We start from the raw sequence: 18,157 nt of genomic DNA on the forward strand, positions 1-18,157 counted from the left end.
TGATGGAAATGAAACAGTGAATGCGAATTTTCTTAAGTTAAACACGTATTTTGTTTTACCGCTTCTAATCGAAATATAGAATTTACCAACTTTCTCATTTTTTTCTTCGACGAGACAAAGGACTTTTTTGCGACATGTTCACGAAGATCGGAAGGAAAAGCAAGGGAAGTAACCTACATAATACACAAGCACGATGATTTTTTTCCCCAGTACCACGAACTTGTCTCCCATATTCTGAACACCAGTTTTTGTGACAGTTTGTTTCAAGGAGGCGTCAATACAAATCGTGCGGACTGATCCATGTCCCACATTCACTTTAAAAGATAAAATGCTGAAAAAGGAAAGAATGGCCAAAGGGGAAAAAGATCTGGTGATCAGAAATGGCAAAATAGTATATAATTTTTTTTTTTAAAGACCGAATACTAACGACCGACCAGTTACTGACAAGGGAAAGGGAAATGGGACCAATGACCAAGACAAGGGGAAGATATGAGACACATTCACATATCATTACGACAACATCAGATGCACAGCAGGCGTAGCGCGAGTCAACATTAACAAGTGACCTGACCATTCCATGCCTGTGTATGTGCAAGTGGATCTGATGTTTTAAACAGTCGTCCATGGACATTATGAAGTGAGTGATGAAGCCTTTGTGGAAATCATTCTCTGAATCTAAATCTAGACTTTCTTCGCATCCTTTCAGTAACATATCATCGTAAACTTTCATTGCGATAAGTGCACAAGCTGAATATGAATATTAATGAAAGACACTGGGATTCTACTTTTTACCGACAAGTGAACACTGGGGTGACTGTTGACAGTGTAAGATGTTCACACCGAGTGTAAAACACTGCAGCCTTTCTGCACCTTGAGCCGTATTTCAAACTGATATGTTCGATGTATAAGATATTTCCCATGTTGCATACATATTTATTTCCCATTAATCTGCTCCTCATACTGAGCGGATGTGTGATTGAGTGTAACGTCCATATAAAGCAGAATAATGTCACTTTTGAAATAAAACAAATAAAAATAATGATGACTATTAATCATTGTGCCATTATATCAGATAAAAACGTGTATCAGTATGCATATCAAATTAAAAATCAATAACTACGTTTCGTGAATGAGGAATAAAACTGTAACAGTAACCTGACTGTGGAAACATTTTTCACTTCTTTATACTTGTTGTGTCATTCCCACACGTGCATTACATTCATGATTATAATCAGAACGAATGGAAAGAAGTGAACGTTTCCGGTTTTAAACAAAGTTTGAAGTATCTGGAGAGAACATGAATTTGTTTAAGTTTATCACACACACAGACGCAAACACACACACACACCACACACACACACACACACACACAGAGTCACGTATCAACACATCCTGAGTGTGGGACTCTCCTAAGCTCTCTGTTTACTTATTTTTTGTAAGCCCACCAGAAAAGCAGGAAACTCGTTTGGCCCGCTACCCACGTGCATAGCATTTCATGTCAGTGAGTTGTTGTTTCGGTGCATGTGTCAGTCTGGCTTTTGGTGTGTACGTGTGTCAGTCTGGCTTTTGGTGTGTACCTGTGTCAGTCTGGGTTTTGGTGTGTACCTGTGTCAGTCTGGCTTTTGGTGTGTACGTGTGTCAGTCTGGCTTTTGGTGTGTACCTGTGTCAGTCTGGGTTTTGGTGTGTACCTGTGTCAGTCTGGGTTTTGGTGTGTGCCTGTGTCAGTCTGGCATTTGGTGTGTACATGTGTCAGTCTGGGTTTTGGTGTGTACATGTGTCAGTCTGGGTTTTGGTGTGTACCTGTGTCAGTCTGGGTTTTGGTGTGTACCTGTGTCAGTCTGGGTTTTGGTGTGTACATGTGACTGTCATACACTCCACTGTCAGCTACCTAGGGAGTCACATGCGACCTCAGGTTTGGGGGAGTTTTGAGGGGTTTGATTTCTCCATGTCTTTTTTTCTGCTGTGTAGCAGCAGGTTGTCAGTTTTGTCAGAGGACGTTGCAACGGCTGGAACATTCCGGGTCTCTCACATAACCTGTCTGAGGTCAGGGTGTGTGGTGTTTTCCTTGGTTGGCTGGTCCTTGGGACTGGCAGGAGTGGTGGTGGTGGAGGGAATGACAGAGGCTGTGAATGCTTGTGTTTGTTTTGTATTTGTTGTGGCTGCTTGATATTATTTGATTTTATGAGAGAGTGATGCCGTGATGTGTGTGTGTTACTGTCATTGTTGTTGTGTTCATAATATTTCATATTTTCTTACAGTCTGAAGTGAATAATGTGAAATATTACTAATCATTTTGCTTATTGTCTCGGGCGAATTTTTTTGTTTGGAGAATTTAAATCAAATCGAGTTATAGTTGAAATGAGTTTCTGTAAAGCCAGGTTGCATGGGTGGGATAAGTTGGGTGCGACCAGCATTTTTTTTTTTTTTTTTTTTTTTTTAGGAGGCAACATTGACACTTTGCCAGTGTCAGGTTTTATTCATTCCTGTATTGACAGGTCCCTCTCCTCTGCTGGTTGTGGCTGTGGGCTGGAGGGAGGTCTGCATGGTGCGGAACTGGCGCTGTGCTCTGCAGCGGAGACGACAACAGCAACGATGACAACAGCGACGATGACAACAGCGACGATGACAACAGCGACGATGACGCTGTGCTCTGCAGCGGAGACGACAACAGCGACGACGACAACAGCGACGATGACAATAGCGACGATGACAACAGCGACGATGACAACAGCGTCTGCTGGAAGAAGAAGTATGTTGCACTGGCTGTAGTCCAAGAGATGTGCTGTCTCTCAACTAACGATCGCCCACCAATTCCTGAGATTCCAGAGATGGTGCACAGCAGAAGCTAATTTCCTTTTCTGTGTGCGTGTGAGAGTGGTTGTCGTGTCAGTATTGTTTCGTTTGTGTTGGATTTCGTGTTTGTAAATATCCTAAAATGACAGCAATTCTCTGTTCGTGTTTGTAAATATCCTAAAATGACGGCAATTCTCTGTTCGTGTTTGTAAATATCCTAAAATGACAGCAATTCTCTGTTCGTGTTTGTAAATATCCTAAAATGACAGCAATTCTCTGTTCGTTTTCTTGAAAAAAACATGTTTGTAGTTTCCTGTGGATCATCGTAATGCTGACTGGTGGGGAGAGCTGTCAGTGTCATCATTGGTTTATCTATTTATTTATTCTTTTTTTTGATGATGATGATGATGATTCATTCATTCATTCATCCGTCTTTCTGTCATTCTGTCAATTGTAGTGTCACACACACACATACACACACGCACACACACACGCATAACACGCACACATACAACACACACACACACACACACACACGCACGCACACACAACACACACACACACGCGCGCGCGCACGTACACACACACACATACACACACACACACAACACGCACACACACACACGCGCACGCACGCGTACACGCACACAACACACACATACAAACACAACACGCACGCACACACAACACAACACGCACACACACACACACAACACGCACACACAAACACAACACGCACACACACACAACACACACACGCACATACACACCCACACACATACAGACACACACACAACACGCACACACACAACACAAGACACATACACACACACGCACACACACACACACACACACACACACAACATGCACACACACAACACATACACAACACACATACACACACATACACACTCACACATACACAACACAACACACACACACACACACACACACACACAGAGGATCAAAAGGTGGGAGAGGAAGGGGGTTAGTGGTTGTCGTGTATGAACACGTGTGGTTTCATTGTATGCTTTTAATGTTGTAGCACAAATTTATGTTTTCATGTTTAGCGTTTTGCTCGTTTGATAGTATGTGTCTGTCTTCATGTGCAACACCCCCACCCCTCACTCTTCCTCTGTCTCCTTTCTTTCCTGCCTGTCTGTCTGTCTGTCTGTCTGTCTGCCTGTCCTCTCTGCCTGCCTGCAGATACCCCTGTAAGAACTGGCCTAGGCCAGAGTTTACCCCTGTAAGAACTGGCCTAGGCCAGAGTTTACCCCTGTAAGAACTAACCTAGGCCAGAGTTTACCCCTGTAAGAACTAACCTAGGCCAGAGTTTACCCCTGTAAGAACTGGCCTAGGCCAGAGTTTACCCCTGTAAGAACTAACCTAGGCCAGAGTTTACCCCTGTAAGAACTAGCCTAGACCAGAGTTTTCCCCTGTAAGAACTAGCCTAGGCCAGAGTTTACCCCTGTAAGAACTAGCCTAGGCCAGAGTTTACCCCTGTAAGAACTGGCCTAGGCCAGAGTTTACCCCTGTAAGAACTAGCCTAGGCCAGAGTTTACCCCTGTAAGAACTGGCCTAGGCCAGAGTTTACCCCCGTAAGAACTGGCCTGGGTGACATCTTACCAGGGTAATGTTTGGCCTAGGCCAGTTTATATCCCCTGGGCCATTTCTTGCCCCCTCTCTTTTTCTCTGAAATACGAGGGTCATTCAATAAATAAGGTGAATTTTTCGGTATAAGGACTTCTAATACAGATAGAAGCTTACTTTTTCTTTTTTTTTTCAACGTAGTCTCCCAGCACTGTCACACACTTTTCCCATCTGTGCACAAGCTTTCGTATTCCCTCAGCGTAAAAATCTTTGGACTGATGTCTCAGCCAGTCGCTCACAACACTTTGGCAACACTTCATCCTCAACACTGCTTCATCCTTCTTTAAACAATTTAGCCCACTTGTAGACATTTTTTCGGCTGAAACATGTGGCACCATACACAGTTGACATTCTCCTATGAATTTCAACTGGTTTGCACCCTTCAGCAACCAAAAACTTGATAACTGACCGCTGTTCAATCCTGGAGCATGCTTCTTGGTCGGCCATCTTTGTTAATCGCCAAAACTCTCAAAGTTTTTTTTTTAATCTGCAAAACAAATTAAATCCATGTGAAAAAGAAGTAAAAAAAAAGAAAAAAAAGAAAAAAAAGTAAGCTTCTATCTGTATTAGAAGTCCTTATACCGAAAAATTCACCTTATTTATTGAATGACCCTCGTACATTGATATTTGAAGAGTGCCAAGATTATCAACATTAGAATGAAGGGTATGTGAACTGCGAAGAATATATTTCACACAGTATTTATTACCAATGGGCTTTTATTCAAAACTGGAAAGTTATCAATGAACTTGTTGCTTGGATAAAACTGTTGTCTTATTTGCAATTAAAATTTTCGATATGGAACACCTGTTTTAATTGATATTATCTTTGAACATGAAGTTCGTTCCTAGAGACGTTCAGTCGCTCTAATGTACAGTGATTGCTTTTGATGAATTATGCTTAGTAATCTTGAGTTGGAAATAGAAAGAGGGAGACGTAGTGGCACACTACGAGAGTTGCGGTTATGCAAGGTTTGTGATATGGCTGTGATTGGGGATGACTTCTATTTTATAATGGAATGCACAAAGTATAATGACTTCCGAAACAAGCGCGTGCATGAAAAATATTTGTCTCCGAAGTCAGTTTTCATTTTTTGTTTGTTTGTTTTTTGTTTATAGGAAGCAGATGGAATTTGTTAGCTATAAGTACGTTTATCAAATCTGCACATTCAAGTGCTAATTGTAATTTGAAACATATTTGCGTTTTCTTATTAAGTTATAGTGTTGAGTATTTGAATGTCTTCTTTTGGGCGTGAAAGTATCATTTGATAGCAGTCCTCCATAAGCAACTGGAGTGAAAGGATGAATAAAACTTTAAACTATATATTTTTTTAAGATAATGAACAGGGAAGAAAGAAGAAACTGAAAAGAGAAACAAGAAAGAAGAAAGAAAAAGAAGGTATTGAAGAAAGGTATCTCCACTAAAAAGTCAAAGAGCAAGAACAGAGACAAAGAACACACACACCCACACACAGACACAGACACACACACACACACACACACACACACACATACACACACACACACTTCCTTTATTGTTGTGTCTGTAAACCTTTCATTCACGGTTTTCATGACATATGTTTCTGATTCTGATTCACACACACACACACACACACACACACACACACACACACACACACACACACACAGACATCATCATCATCATCATCATCATCATCATCATCATCAGCCGACACGATCAGAACACAGGCTGGTCAGCATTCAGAGTGGTCATTGTTAGCGGCTGGCGACACTGGCTGGGTCCGAACCTCCCCTCACAGGCCGCCGCCCACCGCTCGCTCTCCCGCCGCTCCCCGAGCTGCCACTGGCACGCCGCGATGGCCTGGAAGACGTGCGCATGCGCAGAATCCAACCGGAAGGCGGCCATGTAGCGGCTGAGGGCGGACCGGAAGCGGTTGAAACGGAAGAGTACATCCCCCTCGTACATCAGCACCGTGGCGTTCACGCCCACCGGAAGTCGGCCCGCCAAGGCCTGGAGTTGCTCTTCCTGACGTGGGTCGGCTGTACGCCGCATCACCCGCATGGCGCCCTGCCGGAACACCTGCCGGAAGCCGTGCGGGATGAAGCGGCGCCGCGCGGGCAGCACCACGTAGTTGTAGCGCCGCTTCTCCAGCAGCGCTTTCACCGCGCGGCCCGCGTTCTGCACCGCCACGAAGTCCGACAGCCGGTGCACCGTGACGTAAGACACGTTGACGGAGGCGTCCAGGGCGCTCCTCTGGGGCAGCGTCGTCCTGGCGCTGACGTCGAACTCGACGAACTCTGCGACGAGCAGCGTGAAGAGCGGCACGTCGTGACGCAGCAGGGTGAAGGCCCCGGTGAGGTGGAAAGGGCTGTCCACAAAGACGCCCGTCACGTCCCGCCTCTCGGACACGAAGGCCAGACAGGCGTTGACGTCCTGGCTGTCGGGGGCTCCCCGGTACGCCCAGCGCCGAAACGGGGCGCTGCCCGGAGCCGGGAAGCAGCGCCACTGGTCCGCGGCGAAGAGGAAGAGGAGGAGGATGGGGAGGAGCAGACACAGGACGCGCGCGGCGGGAAGAGCTGGAAGGACGCGCCGCACGTGCCGATACCCCGCGCACAGCAGGGCTGCCGAGGTGACCAGCATGAGGACGAGGGGGTCGTGCAGGAAGCGGACCTCCTTGTGGTCACGGCAGCAGTGGACGAGCAGCAGCAGCAGCCAGCACAGCGCCAGGGACGCCGCGCCACCCGATAGCCCTCCCCTCCTCCTCCCCCTTCCCCCCGCCGGAAGAGGAAGCGCGGCCCGGGGCCAGGTGGCGCTGTGACGCCGTGTCGGGCCACGTGATCCGCAGGGGCGGGGTGGGGCTGGGGTGACCACATCCTCCGTGTGCTCAGAGCTTCCCTTTGCACCCCGCGTGCTGTCTCCTCTCAGGGAGCCCTCAGTTCTGGCGGCGGTCTTCGGGGTCTTCCTGGCTCCGGATTTCCGCCTGCAGTCTGCGTGTTTCCTGCCCGTCCTGTCGTCCACACGCTTGGCAAGGTGGTTGTTGTTGTTGGTGTTGGTGCTGGTGGTGGTGGTCCTGGTATTGTCAGTTGTGGTTTTGTTATTGCTGTTGGTGTTGATGTTGGTGGTGGTTTTAGTGGTGTTATTGTTGTTGTAGTTGGTGGTGTTGATGGTGGTGTTATTGTTGGTGGTGTTGTTGGTGTTGCTGTTAGTGGTGGTGGTGTTATTGTTGGTCGTGATGTTGGTAGTTTTGTTGTTGTTGGTGGTGGCACTGGCTTTGGTGTAGTAGTTGTTGGTGTTGGTGTTGGTATTGTTGTTGTTGTTGTTTGAGGTGGTATTGGTTTTGGCGTTGTTGTTGATGTTATTATCATTGTTGTTGGTGGTGGTGATAGCAGTAGTCGTGGCGGTGGCGGTGGCTGTTGTGGTGGCGTCGTCAACAGCACGAGTTGTCCTCTCCGCACCCGCGGGGTTGCTGCCCCTGGCAGTGCGCAGTCTCCGGGCGAGGACTCCGACTAGCCCGACAGCGTGCAGGGCGGCCAGGGCGGGCAGGGCGGCACTGCCGGCACACACAGCCTCCAGGAAGGCCCAGCTGGACGACCTGCCCACGGCAGTCAGTGCGCCTCTATTACTTAAGGAGCCGTCACTGCGTTTTCCGGACGAATCCGTACACGCTGCATACATCACATCTGCTGAAGGGAGATGCCTGATGCCTAACCAGCTGTGTGCCCCAGACGTTTTTAGTCAAGGCCTCGGAAGGGAGTCTGGGGCTGTGGTTGGAGGTTGGGGGAGTGTGTGTGTGTGTGTGTGTGTGTGTGTGTGTGTGTGTGTGTGTGTGTGTGAAAATAAACGAAGTAATGAAATAGGATACAGAAAGTGAACAAATAGATAAGGATTTGACTCAACGAACTGATCAATTGAAACAGTCAATAAGAACGTATAAATGATAGAGTAGATTGAATACACAGATAAAAAAAAAAAATTAAAACCCCATCAATTCAAACATTAAAACATTAAAAGAATAATGATACACATAATGCGATCAACAATAATGATAAAAAAGAATTGTACAATTACTGTAAATACACACACACACACACACACACACACACACACACACACACACACACACACACACACACACACACAACTTCGTTTAATATCACTAAAGTGAAAAGAGGATAAACAAAAGAATTAACGAACATGCACAACAGATATGCAACAAATATGCACGTATGTCTCACAGATATGAAAGTGCAAACAAAATCAATGTTCACAGGCCCAACACGCACCACAACTACACACACACACATCACCCCCCACCCACATGCACACACACTAACACACACATCACCTCCACCCCCAATCCCCACTACACCCCACGCCCCCTCCACACCAACCCCACACCACACACACCCACACACATCAACAGACCTCCCGAACAGCGCCCCAGACAGGCCCCGCAGCACGTTGAAGCGTGCCCAGTTGCCTGGCGACAGGACCAGCCTGCCGTAGAAGGAGCAGTCCTCAGCCACACCCAGCCCCGCGCCCGCCGCCACGCCCACCGCGCTCACCACCAGCCCGCGGTAAGCGGCGCGCGTCGGGCGGCAGGCGGAGAGCAGGACCAGGGCGGAAAACAGCGCCGCGTCCGCTCGCACGTAAACACACAGCGCCAGTAGGAAACCATGCAGGGCGGGCAGGAGCCGTTGTATAAGACCTGCGGTGGTGGTGGTGGTGGTGGTGGTGCTGCCCGGGACTCTGCTACGCCAGGTAGGCATGCACTTCGCCACAGGGTGCAGTTCTTTCCCTTTGTCCTTTTGTCCGGGGCGAAGTGGAGTAGGGCGGTGGGGGGGATGTCGTGTCACGGCTGCACCGGTTTTTCCTCCTCCTCCTCTTCCCCCGCCGTGATGCCGCGAGGATGACGTGTGAGAACTTCCTTCATGGCTCTCTTCTTTCTTCTTTCCTGTTCTCTCTGGGCCCGCTTCCCTGCTTTCGGACTGCTTCCCTCTCCTGGTCCGCGTCTGGTCCGTTTCAAGGGGGCGTTGTACAGCCTTCCACGGCAACAGCCGGCGCAGCGAATTACCCACATGTACAGCCTTCCACGGCAACAGCTGGCGCAGCGAATTACCCAGTGGTACAGCCTTCCACGGCAACAGCCGGCGCAGCGATTTACCCACATGTACAGCCTTCCACGGCAACAGCCGGCGCAGCGAACTGCTCATCTGTACAGCCTTCCACGGGACACCCCACATCCTGTCTCGCGACCGTCGCCACGAGAAGGCCGGCTCATCACCAGCAGCCTGCTCCCCGCGCCGCTCGGAGCCCCGAACCAAGGGGAGCAACCCTGCCAGCGAGCAGAAAAGCGGCGGGGACAGGAAGCTGTGTACCAGAGGGTGGGTCCCCAGCACGTTCACGTGCACCGACGTGGACACCAAGATGGCGGCCAGCAGCGCTGCATCCTGGGAGCGGAAGTAGACCCGGCTGAAGCGGTAGACGGAGAGGGGGAGGAGGGAGGAGACGATGGCGTGGGCCGCTTTCCACAGCTGTAGGCAGGAGGGGGGAAAGTGGGGGGCGGGGGTGGGGGTGTGTGAGTGGGTGGTAGGTGGGAGGGCTGAGGGTTAACACACACACACACACACACACACGTCAGCACTTTCCCTTTCAGACATGCATTGACTAACACCCCCCTCTCCCTCCACCCACCCTCTCTCTCTGTTTCTCTTTGTCTCTCTATCTGTCTCTGTGTCTTTGTCTATCTCTGTCTCTCTGTATCTGCCTCTCTCTCTCACTCTCTCTCTCCCTGTCTCTGTCTGTATCTGTCTCTCATTCTGTGTCTCTCTCTCTCTCTGTCTCTCTCACTCTCTCTCCCTGTCTCTGTCTCTCTCTCTGTGTCTCTCTCACTCTCTCTCCCTGTCTCTGTCTCTCTCTCTGTGTCTCTCTCACTCTCTCTCTCCCTGTCTCGGTCTGTCTGTTTCTCTCTGTCTCTCCCCGGAAGGCAGGTGGGGCAGTGGTTAAGACGTTGTCTGTTTGTCTCTCTCTCTGTGTCTGTCTGTCTGTCTGTCTGTCTGTGTCTCTCCCTGGAAGGCAGGTGGGGCAGTGGTTAAGACGCTCATCTGTGAAAACCGTGTCAGCGAAGGCCTGCGTTCGATTTACGCTGCTGGTCAGGCATCTGTCTGGCACATGTGTAGCGCATAGGGAATTCTGAACGCGGTGGCGCTTCCTTGAGAAACTGAAATTGAAACTGAACCCCCCCCCCCCCCCCCCCCCCCCGCTCTCTCTCTCTCTTTCTGTTTGTCTCTCTGTCTCTGTCTGTCTAGTTTGATTTTAAAAAGTGACCAGTTTAAGCTTAAAATGTGACCCATTTCACAGTAAACGTGACTACTTTGAGCTTAAAACATATCGAGTCTGAGCTTCAAAAAAGTGTCTAATTTGAACTTTAAAATATGTCTAGTTTTTAGCATAAAAAACGTGACTAGTATTGAGCTTTGAATAATGGCTGGTTTGAGCGTGAAATGTGACCAATTTCAGCTGAAAAAACCTGCCTATAGTTTGAGAATAACAACGTGACAAGTTTAAGTTTGAAAACATGTCTAGTTTGAGCTTTAAAAAAGCGACTGGGGTTAAAAACGTTTCTAGCTCAAGCTTTAAAAAAAACGTGACTCGTAGAAGCTTAAAAAAGTGACTAGTTTGAATTTAAAAAAAAACTTGAGTAGTTTCAACTAAAAACAAAAACAAAATATGACTAGTTTTAGCTAGAAAAACGTGTCTAGTTTAAGCTATAAAAAAACGTGACTAGTTTAACTCTTAAAATAAAACAACAACAAAAAACAAAAAACGAAGTGACTAGTTTAAGCTGAACACACACACACACACACACACACACACACACACACACACACACACGCGCGCGCACACACACACACACACACACACACACACACACACACACACACACACGTGATTTCTTTGAGCTTGGAAAACGCGTCGTCGTACCACGAAAGGTCTGACTTGCAGGCGGAAGAAGGCAGCCACACAGGACACGAAGACGAAGAAACGTGGATAGAGGGCGGAGCGCATACCGTGCATACCCAACAGCAGCTCCCTCTGTCGGTACGCCGACACGTTCTCCGCAGCGCCATCTTCAGGCCCAGGAGGCAGGGACGTGAACTCGTAAGGCCTGAATCCGTAGCCATAGGTCAAGGTGTGGGCCACTGTGTCATACGGAAAAACACAAGACCCGTCAGCTTCTCTGTCAGTCTGTCAGTCAGTCAGTCAGATCAGTATCAGTATCAGTATCAGTATCAGTAGCTCAAGGAGGCGTCACTGCGTTCGGTCAAATCCATATACGCTACACCACATCTGCCAAGCAGATGCCTGACCAGCAGCGTAACCCAACGTGCTTAGTCAGGCCTTGAGAAGAAACAAAACAAAACAACAACAACAACAAAACTAAAAATAATAAAATAAAATAAAATAAATAAAGTAAAACTAATTTTAAAAAAAGTAAATAAATAGATAAATAAATAAATGAATAAATTAAAATATATATATATATAATAAAGAACAATAAAAAAAAATAATAAAGTAAATATAACAACAAAAAAACAAACAAACAAAAAAACAAAAACAAAAATCAATCAGTCAGCCAACCGGCCAATCAATGAATCAATCAACCACCTAATCAATCAGTCAGCCAACCGGCCAATCAATATATGCCAACCGGCCAATCAATAAATCAATCAACCAGCTAATCAATCAGTCAGCCAACCGACCAATCAATGAATCAATCAACCAGCTAATCAATCAGTCAGCCAACCGGCCAATCAATGAATCAACCAATCAGTTATTCAATCAGTCAGACAACTGGCCAATCAATAAATCAATCAACCAGCTAATCAATCAGTCAGCCAACCGGCCAATCAATGAATCAATCAACCAGCTAATCAATCAGTCAGCCAACCGGCCAATCAATGAATCAACCAATCAGTTATTCAATCAGTCAGACAACTGGCCAATCAATAAATCAATCAACCAGCTAATCAATCAGTCAGCCAACCGACCAATCAATGAATCAATCAACCAGCTAATCAATCAGTCAGCCAACCGGCCAATCAATGAATCAATCAATCAGCTAATCAATCAGTCAGCCAACCGGCCAATCAATGAATCAACCAATCAGTTATTCAATCAGTCAGACAACTGGCCAATCAATGAATCAACCAATCAGTTATTCAATCAGTCAGACAACTGGCCAATCAATGAATCAATCAGTTATTCAATCAGTCAGCCAACTGGCCAATCAATGAATCAATCAGTTATTCAATCAGTCAACCAACTGGCCAATCAATGAATCAATCAATCAACCAATCAGTAATTCAGTCAATCGCATTCAATCACTCAGTGAATTATTTAGTTTATCAACCAGTCAGCCAACCAGCTAATCAATCAATCAACCAAATAACAATTCAGTCAATCGTTCATTCAGTCAGTATGTGAAAGTGTTTGTTTATCAATTCTTCATCGATGTAGTCATGTCAGCTGTTGTGTACCACGTGCACTGGTATATCCATGCAAATACGCATGAACGATCAACGCATCATCATCATGATCCATCATCAAGATGTATATTCAAACTTAAACAGATAAATATACACCATCATCAAGATGTATATTCAAACTTAAACAGATAAATATACACAATACCAACATGGGGGAAATGTGACGTCTGTAAAGCAGTTCGTGAACAACAGCGCAAGAGATTCAATTCAAACATTGTTTTAAGTAGTTTAGGTTGATTTACATTGTTTATGTATTTTCACCTTAATCAAACTTTTTTTTTTTTTTAAAGTGTATAACATTAATTGTCATCGGTTTTGAAGAGGAACGCAACTTGTTTCAGTATCGACTAACCACTGTAAGACAGGCTTGAACTGAAGAGGTCAATCTTAGAAAGACGAAAGTTTATGAAACTGACAGTTGCTGTATGATGGAGTCTCCCGTCGGTCCGACGGATGAGTAGGCAGGCAGGCAGGCTTATCTGTCGGTGTGTGTCCTCATACGGGAGAAGAGGCCGATTCTGGATGCGCAGCACTTCCCACAGGTGTTGCAAGGGAAAACGTCTCCAGAAGTTGAGCCCTGCTTCCTTCCTTCTTAATTAATGGCCAGCGTTCTCTTGTTTTCAAACGTTGCTGTATATTGGAAAGCTATCTACAACACCAGGAGGAGTTGCTACTTTGTGCAGCAACAGAGCACTGTCGTCTTCTTGTCGTAGCTGCAGTGGGGGTAATGGTCAATCATTCATAATCGTCGGTGGTTAATGAGCTTGATCTTAATTTCATCGACGCGAAAGCGCGAATTTCATTCCATTAAATCGTCGGAAGGTTTATGACTAAGGGTGATGTTACAAAAATACCAATTCTGACGACGGAAGCTAAAGGTTGGGTCATTCAGGCACCCACTGGACATCCGAGGGGTCTGTGTAGAGGAGAAGAGAGGACTGGCCATACTGAGTGAGTTAAGAAAACTAGTTTGAGAGCATGTTTATGCAGTCTGTTTAATTATGTGTCTATTTTTGATTACAGCATCATCATTATCATATGCCTGTCCTCTGTTGACATTGCGTGTGCATGAGTGTGATGATGTATGTGTGAATTACGTCAACTTAATGTTTGAGTAGGTTGTGCCTTTGTGATTTTATTGCAAGTGCATGAGTGTGATGATGTATATGTGAATTACGTCAACTTAATGTTTGAGTAGGTTGTGCCTTTGTGATTTTATTGCAAGTGTATGAGTGTGATGATATGTGTGTGAATTACGTCAACCTAATGTTTGAGTAGGTTGTGCCTTTGTGATTTTATTGCAAGTGTATGAGAGTGATGATTGTGTGTGTGGTTTATTTCAAGTTATCTTTTAAGTGCTGTATACACACTGTGATTAATGTATGCATATGACCGTCATAAATGAGTGTGTGGTTTACTCCAGCTGTACAGTCTACACACAGAACTGGACACAAAACGAACGACTGTGATTCCCGTGTACTGCTTGCATGTTTTACAACACAAACTGACTTCTCTTGCTTTTGTTGGTGTTGATGGTGTTGTTGTAACTGCTGTTATTGCTATTGTTGGTGTTGTTGTTGTTGCTGCTGGTGTTGGAATTGTTGTTGTTGTTGCTGCTGTCTTTATCACCAATTTCATGAATGTTAACTGCGTGTTGACGCTGACTCAGCTGTAAAATACCCGGGCCGTCACGCACCATTCTCCACTGCCCACTAACACGGTCCAAGGATTAACCCTTTCACCGCCAAGCTCGCGTTTATGCACAGGCGTGGTAGCGGACCCATGTCACTGAAAGGTGACCATTCATTGGTCTGTTATCCATGAACCTACTGCTCTTAATGTTCGGTGGTAGGATAAGCCATATTTTCTATACATCGCAGGGGGGAATCCCCAGCTATTCTTAGCCACTGTCGTTTCTGTGTTCATACCACAAGGGAATTTTGTACTCTAAATTGACTGGCGGTGAAAGGGTTAAACAGCCTTGACTCCTGGTTCTTGAACACCTCCATCGACATAAACAAGTGGGTGGTGTGTATGTGCATGTGTGTGGGGTGTGTGTGGAGGGGGAGCGGGAGGAGGAGGGGCTGGGGGGAGGAGGAGGAGAGAGCCGGTACCATGAGGACCTGGCTGGTTGGACACAGTGAATGACAAGGAGTTCAAACCAGCCGACAGGACGAAAACCAACACCACCACCACCACCACCACCAAACCCTTCAACCCCCTCTCCCTCCTCCCCCCTTCCCCCCTTAATACCCAATTCCTTTAATCCCCCCACCCCCCGTCACACACACCCTTTGAAAAACAGATCAGCGGTCAACGAAGCTGACTGACCAGCAAACCGTATCCAGCCTAGTTTGTTCTACTTCGCTGACTTGTACTCGTTCACCGGGACATGACAAGACGTGTTCAATTCAGAAAACCCCGCTACTGGGGCACATGAAAATTTTACATATTATTTCATTTAACAAGTGCAAATTGTGCTTTTTAAATTTTTTTTTTATAATATACATTTTTTTACGACAACCACACCAACTGTTTGGTTAATAAGACATATGTTTTTTGATGAAGAAAGGATAAGTGCGAAAAGAAAACAACATGCTGGAGACACAGTTTCAGTTTCAGTTTCAGTAGCTCAAGGAGGCGTCACTGCGTTCGGACAAATCCATATACGCTACACCACATCTGCCAAGCAGATGCCTGACCAGCAGCGTAACCCAACGCGCTTAGTCAGGCCTTGAGGGAGATACAGCAATGTGCAATATGTACGTGTCAGAAGTAAGCGGTCATTTTTATCCCAAACACTGGGTGTTGAGCCCTGGCGGTCTGAGGTCAACCAGGCGTGACTCTGACGTGGATTGACTAACAACCGTGAGGCAGTTCGCAGATTAAGGCGGTGGTGGGGACTGGATGGAGCTTGCTGAACAAACATAATGATATGATATAATAAGACAAGACGAGACAAGATCTTTATTATCGAGGGTGATAGACAAGAAAGTAACAAAGTTTTTATTATTATTATTATTTTTTTTAAACATCCAGCCCTCGTCCTAAAGATGGAATGAAGCTAAAGAAGCAACAACAAAGAATGAACAAAGGGAAATAAATCAAAACACAATCAAGATATATACATTCCTGTTTCCCGATTGTCCCACCGTTCACAGCCATTCCACCCAAAGCAAATAAAAAATAATAACATGAACGCCCCTCCCTCCCCCCAAAGCCAGATATGCTATGCTATGCTATGACGTGTTATGCTATTCTATGATATTTTATGCTATGCTATATACATGCTATGCTATGTTATGCTATGCTATGATTGATGTGATGTGATGTGATTGATGCGATGTTATGTGATGTTATATAATTATGATATGATATGATGTGAGTGATACGAAACTCTAGGGAGAGCTGGACAGTACAAGGTCTTCAGAGAAGAAGGCCCCCTCAGTCATTAACGACAACATCCACAACAACATCCACAACAACATCCACAACAACATCAACGACAACATCCACATCAAACGACAACAACAACAACATCAACAACATCAACGACAACATCAACTACATCAACAACGACAACATCCACAACATCAACGACAACATCAACTACATCAACAACCAACAACAACATCAACAGCGACAACATCAACGACAACGCCAACATCAACGACATCAACATCAACAACGACATCAACCACGACATCAACGACAACATTAACGACAACATCAACATCAACGACAACATCAACGACAACATCAACGGCAACATCAACGACAACATCAACATCAACGACAACATCAACGGTAACATCAACATCAACGACAACATCAACGGTAACATCAACATCAACGACAACATCAACGGCAACATCAACATCAACGGCAACATCAACATCAACGGCAACATCAACATCAACGACCCACCCTCCAGTGACTGGAAGTGCTCGTCAGGATGCATCAGCCACCAGTTGCTGGGGTTCGTGACGTACACCACCCTACACCACGTCACCACCACCCACACCACCGCCACCACCACCACCTTTCCCCATCCTCCCTCCTCCTCCTCCCTCTCCTCATCCTCCTCCCTCTCCCCCTCCTCTCCCTCCTTCTTCTCCTGCTCCTCCTCCTCTTCCACCTCCCTCTCCTTCCCCTCCCTCTTCTCCTCCTCTTCCCCCTCCTCCTCCCTTTCCTCCTCTTCCCCCTCCCCCTCCTCCCTCTCCCCTCCCTCCTTCTTCTCCTTCTCCTCCTCCCTTTCCTCCTCCTCCCCTTCCACCTCCCTCTTCTCCCCCTCCTCCTCCTCCCTCTCCCCCTCCCTCTCCTCTCCCTCCTTCTTCTCCTTCTCCTCTTCCCTTTCCTCCTCCTCCTCTTCCACCGCCCTCTCCTTCCCCTCCCTTTTCTCCCCCTCCCTCTCCCCCTCCTCCCTCTTCTGCCCCTCCCTCTCCCCCTCCTCCTTCTCCTCCCCCTCCTCCTCCCTTTCCTCCCCCTCCTCTTCCACCTCAACGTGGTGGAGTCGCCCCCTGTCCCCGCCGTCACTGGGGCTGAAGGCTGTGTTGCTGTGGCGCCGCGCGGTCTCCTTCAGACGGTGGGCGAGGGGCGTCTTTCGCTGCCGGCTCGTCGGCTGGTGTCTGTGGGGTGTGGGGGCGTCAGGGGCGGGTGGGGGGAGGAGGGGAGCAGGAGCCGGGGGTCCGGGCGGGGGTGGAGGTGGGGGTGTCATCGTGGTGGTTATCTGTTCCTGATTTTTTTTTTGTTTTTTTTTGCTGCTGCTGCGACGAACCAGGTTCTGGTGCTGTGGAGTAACACTGTGGATATCCGTGAACCAGGTCTTACACTGTGGATATCTCTGAACCAGGTCCTGCAGTGTGTGTTCCAAAGGCTTGAAAGGGTGTGACAACAAACGTCTGGAACAGAGGAATACAAAATACATTTTTTTCCCATCAACCATCCCCGCCTGGAACTCCCTGCCTGCGACAGCAGCAGAGGCTCCCTCCTTGGTAGCTTTCAAGAGGGAGCTGAACAAGATCACAGTTTAGTCCCCCCCCCCTTTTTTTTTCCTCTGGAGGGACGCTGCGAGTGACGGTGGGTGGGAATATGTATACATGTTCTTTCTGATTGTCACCCCCTCCGGTAGGAAGATAGGTCTACTTAGGTTCTGATTAGGTTGGGTTTTTTTTCCGCCTCTGT

At 47.0% G+C, this 18,157-nt stretch overlaps 1 protein-coding gene across 1 annotated transcript; it reads right to left on the reverse strand.

Annotated features, from left to right (window-relative positions):
• Positions 1-6,140: 6,140 nt before the first annotated feature.
• LOC143288236 (uncharacterized) lies at positions 6,141-17,018 on the reverse strand (the record flags this gene model as incomplete). The annotated part of the gene is made up of 5 exons (XM_076596586.1): positions 6,141-7,619; positions 7,809-8,016; positions 8,850-9,958; positions 11,409-11,626; positions 16,901-17,018. Coding segments are annotated over 5 exons (3,132 nt in total), but the record flags the coding sequence as incomplete, so codon positions are not given.
• Positions 17,019-18,157: the final 1,139 nt, after the last annotated feature.

Source organism: Babylonia areolata, chromosome 12, assembly GCF_041734735.1.
Source record: "Babylonia areolata isolate BAREFJ2019XMU chromosome 12, ASM4173473v1, whole genome shotgun sequence".
NCBI classification, from domain to species: Eukaryota; Metazoa; Mollusca; class Gastropoda; order Neogastropoda; family Buccinidae; genus Babylonia; species Babylonia areolata.